The sequence below is a fragment of the Arachis hypogaea genome, chromosome 8, assembly GCF_003086295.3.
Source record: "Arachis hypogaea cultivar Tifrunner chromosome 8, arahy.Tifrunner.gnm2.J5K5, whole genome shotgun sequence".
Lineage (NCBI taxonomy): Eukaryota > Viridiplantae > Streptophyta > Magnoliopsida > Fabales > Fabaceae > Arachis > Arachis hypogaea.
The window spans coordinates 31,374,117-31,381,726 of NC_092043.1; the positions used below are offsets into that span (position 1 = coordinate 31,374,117).

A 7,610-nucleotide genomic window follows, 5' to 3' on the forward strand; every position below is an offset into this window, starting at 1 on the left:
TATGATTAATTGATTATATATAGATAAACTGAATACCAACTACGCAGACTTTCGTGATTTTATGACTTGCAACAACTAATGAATGATTTGGATAACTTCATTAACAGATACTCAACCATTATTATAGAAGAAAAAGGAAGTCAGTGAACTATTTGGATGGGATTACATACATAATATCAAGTTTTGATCCACTCAATTCATTAATCCAATTAGGCAAGTTCTAATGACAGGTTGAAAGTTTCCCTATCAAACACATCAGAAAATACTCGTGATTAATAAAGTTTAAGAAAAAAGACGGTCAATTCAAGGTCAGGATGATGTTCATCCGATAAGAACCAACTAAATAGGCATCATCAAAATAAAATGAGCATCTCATCTCACCTCCCCTAATTGCAATGAAGCACCACAAATTGTTGAATCCCAACATGTCATCATTCAACTATTGCCGTGTTGGAGAACGATGATTTATATATTGAGAATTTTAAGAAACACAGATATTTATGGAAAGGTTATCTGAGATATTTGTAAATATTAAGTTTACAAGGTGAATATACATCATATATATAGGTTCCTAAGTTTTAGACAAAAGAGACCACTGCCGCCTTTGTTTTGTTCTTATTTTTGTCCAATAACACAATTCGTTGGTTATCTTGTGCAGGCCGCTTTGCTTAATAGGCAACGCACCACATCCATGCAATTTCATAACCTCCAATGAAATTAAAGATTTTACCTTTTGGACAAAACAAATCTGAGTTGATGCAATTTCTTCTATATGCTTAACTAGAACTAGAACCTGCAGCACAAGATGTTTTTGTGTTGGTGTCTCTCAGTTGACTCCCTTCAGTTTCTGTTAAAAGCTGATCACTTGATCCCTGACCTGAACCATGCTCCAAATTACTTGGTGCAGTATTGCTATTGGTATTGCTATTACTTCTGTTACTGTCTCTAGTTTCCAGGCGTTCCATCATTCGTGACACGGTTGCAATCCCAGCATTAACTTCTCGTCTGACTTCAGATCCAATATCAGACATAGAAGTATTACGAGAGAACCATCTCTCCTTCCACCCTTTTGTGCTCTTGGAAATTGACTCCTTGTATCTGAAAGGAGGGTAGAAATTAAAGTTTGCAGTGCAACGGGAGAACTCCAATTATATTAACATGCTACATATAATGGTAGCTTTATCTTATACCTTGACGACACAGCATTTAATTTAGATTTCAGGGATTCTGAAAAGGACTGTAATTCCGATGGCCCCGCTCTATCCTGACTACTTGGAGAAGACTGGCTAGGAGATCTCCTGTTTTAAGTATCGGTTATGTGTTAAGAACATCTAAATCTAGAAATGCATGTAACTGAGAAATTAAAAAGCATTTAGTATGATTTTGAAATTCAATATGAAGTGTTGCAGTTACCTATTGTTAGATGATCCCTGATGATCAATGGTGTGTACAGCAGACCCAGATCCTGAAGCAGAAACCTGTTCAGCTAGAACAGGAGGAACTGAAGTAAGCTGTGGTGATTCTTCTCCAGTTGCAGGAGCTGGAGAAAGAGTGGCAAAAGCAACTGCAGGTGTTTGTTCACCATCCCCCCTCTGGCTGTGAGTAGGAGAAGAAGAAGCAGGAGCGACAGGAGGAGAATTGGGATGGGTCGACCATACCAAAAAATGAGGGCGACCTTGAGCTGATGACCTGTTTCTCTGGCCTTCCCTTCTTGCAATGTGACGTGCTCGGCCCATTGCAGCAGCAGCAGCCAAGTGTTGGATTATATGCTCCTCAAGATCAGCATCATTTGCTCCAACTGGCAACTGCATGAAGACATAACAATGACACAATGCATAAGATATGATAACAGATATGGTTGCAAATTAAAATAGGTAAACCACAGACATGTTGTAACTCAAAATCCCCCAGAGTTGGATGATGAAATATTGTGGCATTTCTAGGTGGATTTAACCTAAAGTTCCTCTCTCTTTCCACAGCCTCAAGAAGTTCCTGGCTGCAAAATCAAACCAGAATACATAAATATATCTTCAAAAGAAATAATAATTCGAAACCAGTGACAAAATAAACAACCAAAAAGGAAAAAAATAAAAAAGGAGGAAACTGAAAACCTGGATGGATCTTTGAGACTGATGGGTTGCCAACACATGGGACACTGGGAGCTTCTCTGACACCTAAAGATTGAAATCCAGGTCAAAATGAAACCTTGCTAACATTGCCAAAAGCTTCAGACAATGTTTGGTATTCACTACGTATATCAATGGTATAGAATACGTGCAACTTTAACTCGTCAAAAACTGATTGGAAGATTTTCCAGAAAATTTTACTTGATACACATTTTACTTGGGTGGAAAAGTAAGGTAAGGCTTCATGGAGAAGGGAACAGTACGTGAGGAGAAAGTGTAAGCAACAACAATAAAACAATGAAACCTTTCCCATACGGTTGGATGAGTACCAACTGCCATGTATGTGAGAATTTAAAATTTGATTCTGAAAATGAGACTAATAAATTCCTGATACCATTCCCTCAATATTAATGAAAGTTAGAACTATGTTAAAAATACATATTTGTTAGGCCAATGTAGTAAGCTTGAGTTTGGGCCAAACTGATTTATGGTTTATAGAGTTTGTTGGGCACCACATTTGATATTCAGAGACCCTTGAACAACACAAACAAGATGAAACAATACTATCTATTGACAGAAAGAAAACTTCATGACTACAAGGAAAATACTGAATGGGCATGACAATATGTCATGAGCCAATGCTATAAGCCCTGAGAATCATTTGTATACTCAACGTTTAAGAATTTCAATCCCATGTATGAAATCCTTAATACTTCCTCTTTTAGCTGGTAGTGATAAATTGTCTTGAGTTGGGCATTATCTTAAGGTGTCAGTCATGCAAACCCTGTTTGTTTGCCCTCAAAATCAAAGTAGACACACACTTGTAAATAGATTGTCTAAGTAGTCCACTAGTCCTTCTTTGTGTGCCACTGAAGCATAAGAGAGAATAGAAAACTAAACCTATAGTCTTAGATTCATCACTTCAAGGAACCACATTGGCTTATATGAAAACATCGCAGCAGCTATATGCCTATATCCTGTATGGGGTAGCATCAGGATACAACAATAATATTTCAGTAAAAAATTCATCGTCACAGATACTGTACAGTCCTGACCAGGTCAAAAATACAGGACTAAACAGTTAACAGAGAAAGCCAAAGAACAATACCATTCCAGAATGCACTGAAAATGAAACTCATGCTTGCAACTTGTCACCTGCAGGAAGGGTGAAAGAAACCAGCATGATCAAAAGAGTCAAACAACAGTCATCCAAAGAAATGAACGTGATTAAAAAAAATTAGAGTCATACGGTGGAAGGATCACTGTCACAGAAGGCTTCAAGACAGATGCTGCAAGCATCGTCACAAGCATCCTGAATTCCACCCTCCACAAAAGCAGCAGCTGAAGTCAAATGCGCCTCAGACTTGCTGCTATCTTCAATCCCAGGGGATCCCTACAAAACAACACCATCCAAAATATCCCCAAAATCAGAACACAACTAATAAAAAAAATGTATGAAACACAAAGCTCCCGCCTCCCTCAAAACAGATTAAACATCGGATAAGAACTACGAATAAGCAACCGCACCAGCACACAACATAGCAATCTCAAATTCAAACGAATCAAATAATCCTCAGGAGTAATCGAATCAAATTGAGGATCGGAGCTGAATTCTAAACAGTAAAGTTGTTAAGACAAGTAACAAATGTTCTCCTTTTTGTTTGCAACCGAATAATCAGGGAAATCGGGAAAAATCTAATATGGTGTTACCTCCATAAATTTCGAGCAAGATTATTGGATGCCGATGCTGCTAAATCGAGATGCAAGAAAGAGAAACCCTAGCTGCTTCCACCGAGAGAGAGAGAGAGAGAGAGAGAGAGAGATTGTTATTCTGGCGTGGACTGAAGTGAGGTGTGGGTGTGGGTGTAGGTGTTACGCTTTCTCTTTGCTTTATGTTTTGTTTCTCTTTTTTTAATTATTATTATTATTATTATTTACTTTATCGAAGAAACCAAACGAGAGCATTCTGAAAGATGGAGTCAGCAGCTAACCTTACCTTTGGTCCTCAATCACTGCGATATTGACACGTGGCGTTCCATGGATTATCTTTGACGGATCCTCTTATATTACGCGCCATTCTTTTCTTTCTTCTCTCTTCCATTTACCATTTTACCCACCGCCCACCCAACCCAAACGCGGCAACCTTCCACCATATAAAAATACCAATATCTTGTTATTATATTATATGGTCTTTATATTGAAAATAAAATAAGTTAGAAACATTCAAACTTCAAAGCCATGGACGTGTGTCCATGTTATTATTCATTTATTTGAATATGTAAATTTATTTAGGCGTCATGAGGACACAACTTTAGCCAGTTGTGGACTTTTGACCATATATATGGATCATGTGTGAATGATTCCAAACCTTTGATAGTAGCTATATCTATAATTAGTATAATATAAAAACCAATTTATAATTATCTATTTTAGTATTTATATCTTTCATTTTTTCCATTAATTTTATGTGTCATTTATTTAATAACTCGTGTATTTTATATATGAACGAAAAGAAAATCTACAAATATATTACCACTCATGTATGTATGTATTTGTCACCGACTATGACCAACATCCTTTTGTTTGAACAGTCTATTGGTAGTGGGAGATTGCGTAATACCTGAAATATATTTGGTCTATTCGATCAGGAACATGTTACAGAGAACCAAAGGAAATATGATATGTGTGTATATATAGAAGGTTTGAAAGTATGCAATCGTATGCGAGTTTTCATTTTTCAACTGGCTAATCAAGTTTGCCATCGTATACAAAATAAATGACTTTACAACTTGTGTTTGTATAAAGCTATCTAATGAACTATAATCTGTTGAATGCTATGGCATGATGATAACTCGGTTTTTAACATGTCAAAACCACCGCATTTTCTTCATATACATTTAATTATTAGCCACGTTAAGCATCGATATAAACTATTTAATTAATATATTGTCATGGCTCGTGGAAAGCAAGTAAGGACTCTCTTTTCTTTTTTATCATCATAGGGGCCAAAAGCCCTAAGTAAGGACCCTCTCCGTAAAAGAAAGTACCTTTCTCTGTTCCGCTGAAAACTTACAAGAAGTACACACACAAAATTTCTATCCATCCGAATATTATCACTTGGAAAAGGATAAGGTGCCAAGAATTATATCGGTCAACTATTAACAACACTAATTAAAATTAATTAATTATAAGTTGTTATGTAAATTAGAGATTTAGTGGGTCAGTACAATGCAATTTGAAATAACAAGGATCGGTAACGTATCAACCTAGCATGAGACTTTCACGCCAATTACGAACACAGGGGTAGGACATACCGTCACACAAACTGTATCCTCATTCTTCTACAGGAGCAGGGCATACCGTCACACAAACTGTATCCTCATTCTTCTCGCTGGAAGCGTTTCTTTCGTGGTGCTTTTCAATTCACAGGGACATCGCCATTTGTTCCATCGATGGTGACTGTGCCTTCACCCGAAGTCCACTTCTCTTTCGTAAAACTTTTCAAGTCACTGGAACGCTGACATTACCCATCAACGGTGACTGCGCCTACATCCAAATCCCGCTTTTCTTTCGTGGAACTGTTCAGGTCACTGGTACGCTGTCATTACCCTTATACGGTGATTGTGCCATCACTCGAATCCCACCTTGTCGCACCACCAGGCCCGTTGAAGAGAAGTGTGACGTCAGTGGTACAAGGTGTCACGCAACCATCTTCGGTAAGGTATATGTGTTTTCATTGAAGTCAAGTGGACCAACCACCGTTCCCGTGGAAGAGAACTGCGACGTGAGTGTTTGAAGGTGTCACGCAACCCTCTTCTCCTCAATCATATTCGGTAAGGTAAATGTGTTTTCGTTGAATGCAAGAGGACCACATAATGTCGATGGACCAAGCAATTTGTGAAGAAGTATTGTACATCACTATATATGATGATAGTGATCATTATAATTCTTGCAACGTTAATGTTCCGTCGCTTAGTGAAGATGACACACAACATGTGAACAAAGTACTTTGTGTGGTAGTAATATATTTGGTTATGTTTATTTGTAACTTTTTTTTTAGTTTGTTGTTGAGTTATTAACAGCAATAAGTTTTGTTGAAAGGATTGTGATTTCATTTGTTTAATTAGGAATGGTGTGGATAATCTTTCTTTCAACTATGCTAGAATAGTGCTACATTTTCATGTGATTTATTATTCTGTTTGGTCACCATGTTTAATTGATGTTTACAACTTTGATTAATGTTTGTTCTATACCAGTTTAGTTTCAATTGTTTATTAGTTGGTAATATCAATGGATAAGTGGTTGTTGGAAGAGTGTTCGCAAGTGTCTAACGGTGGATGGTTATGTCTTTTGTTGATATGTCCTTGGTTATGAATTTCAGGGGAAAGATCTATAAACGTTGTTCAATTAGAGGACGATGTAATGGCAGTGAATCATGAGGTGTGAAGTATTCTTTATTTTGCTGAATAAAGAAGCGAGGTATTGAAAATTAATTAGTTGAGTACTTTTTGTGTTGAATGATATTTTTTCTGAATGTCTTTGCAGTTATCCGATCACACTGAAATTCCAATAGAAGAAATCCTGTACGTAGGATTGAGAGTTGTTTCCTTGCAGCGGGCACAAGAGTTTTATTCTAATTATGTAGAAAAAGTTAGCTTCGTGACTAGGATTAGAAATACTAACTTTGACAAGACCAGAAAGGAATCAAAGATACCCATTAACCAATTGTTACACTGTAGTCATGAAGGTTATCGGGAATCTCGAGTGAAGGTAGCAACTCGGATAAAGAGAATAATAACAGCCAGATGCAAAGCAAGGATGTACATGATACTTGATAGGAAGAAGGATAATTGGATGGTGTCCAAATTAAAACTGAAGAACACTTATCCGTGTTCTGCCAAGCAAGCTGTGCATTACACTGAGTACAGAAAACTGACCATGCATGCCAAGTGTGTGATTCAGAACAACGATGAGGCTGGCATACGGCCCAACAAGACTTATCTCGCACTGACGAATGAGGTTGGTGGCTCGTTGAATTTGGGTTACTCAGAAAAGGACGTGAGGAACTACATTACGAGCAATCTGCGTTGTGCTGATGGAAACGCATATGTGAAGGAAATGATTAGCTATTTCATGCGAATGAAAGATATCAACCTGAATTTCTTTTATGCAGTTGATGTAGATAAAACTAACAAATTTAAAAGTGTGCTCTGGGTAGATGCAAGATGTAGGGCGTCTTATGAATATTATGGTGACGTAGAATCGTTTGATACAACGTACAGTAGAAACAAGTATGTTATGTGTTTTGCCTCTATTCAAAGATTTAATTATTTTCACATTTAGCATGCTTTTGTTAATTTTGGCGAAATTTATTACAGGCACGGACTTCCATTTGCATCTTTTGTTGGTGTCAACCATTACGGCAAGTGCACGCTGCTCGGATGCGCTTTGCTAGAAAATGAGAAAATTCGTAGCTTTGAGTGA

General features: G+C 37.3%; 2 protein-coding genes across 2 annotated transcripts; one reads left to right on the plus strand and one right to left on the minus strand.

Moving 5' to 3' along the window:
- Positions 1-497: 497 nt before the first annotated feature.
- LOC112706974 (E3 ubiquitin-protein ligase RHF2A) lies at positions 498-4,145 on the minus strand. Its single transcript, XM_025758518.2, has 8 exons — positions 3,837-4,145; positions 3,376-3,519; positions 3,235-3,281; positions 2,112-2,174; positions 1,888-1,996; positions 1,414-1,805; positions 1,191-1,298; positions 498-1,098 (listed from the first exon to the last, which is right to left on the minus strand). Exons 1-8 carry the CDS (start codon positions 3,840-3,842, stop codon positions 777-779), a joined length of 1,191 nt encoding a protein of 396 aa, XP_025614303.1. The 5' UTR covers positions 3,843-4,145; the 3' UTR covers positions 498-776.
- Positions 4,146-6,001: 1,856 nt separating this feature from the next.
- On the plus strand, positions 6,002-7,610 carry LOC112705245 (protein FAR1-RELATED SEQUENCE 5-like). The gene is made up of 5 exons (XM_025756082.1): positions 6,002-6,130; positions 6,383-6,407; positions 6,508-6,566; positions 6,672-7,417; positions 7,505-7,610. Exons 1-5 carry the CDS (start codon positions 6,002-6,004, stop codon positions 7,608-7,610), a joined length of 1,065 nt encoding a protein of 354 aa, XP_025611867.1.

Bases quoted from the DNA above. Each gene is read 5' to 3' on its own strand.
- LOC112706974 (XM_025758518.2), bottom strand. The intron at 2,175-3,234 runs GTATTGTTCTTT...TTCAATCTTTAG, and splicing joins TTTCAGTGCATTCTGGAATG to GTGTCAGAGAAGCTCCCAGT. The intron at 1,806-1,887 runs GTCTGTGGTTTA...GTCTTCATGCAG, and splicing joins GGGATTTTGAGTTACAACAT to TTGCCAGTTGGAGCAAATGA.
- LOC112705245 (XM_025756082.1), top strand. From the start codon at position 6,002: ATGTCGATGGACCAAGCAATTTGTGAAGAAGTATTGTACATCACTATA. The intron at 6,408-6,507 runs GTAATATCAATG...TATGAATTTCAG, and splicing joins TTTCAATTGTTTATTAGTTG to GGGAAAGATCTATAAACGTT. The intron at 7,418-7,504 runs GTATGTTATGTG...AATTTATTACAG, and splicing joins ACAACGTACAGTAGAAACAA to GCACGGACTTCCATTTGCAT.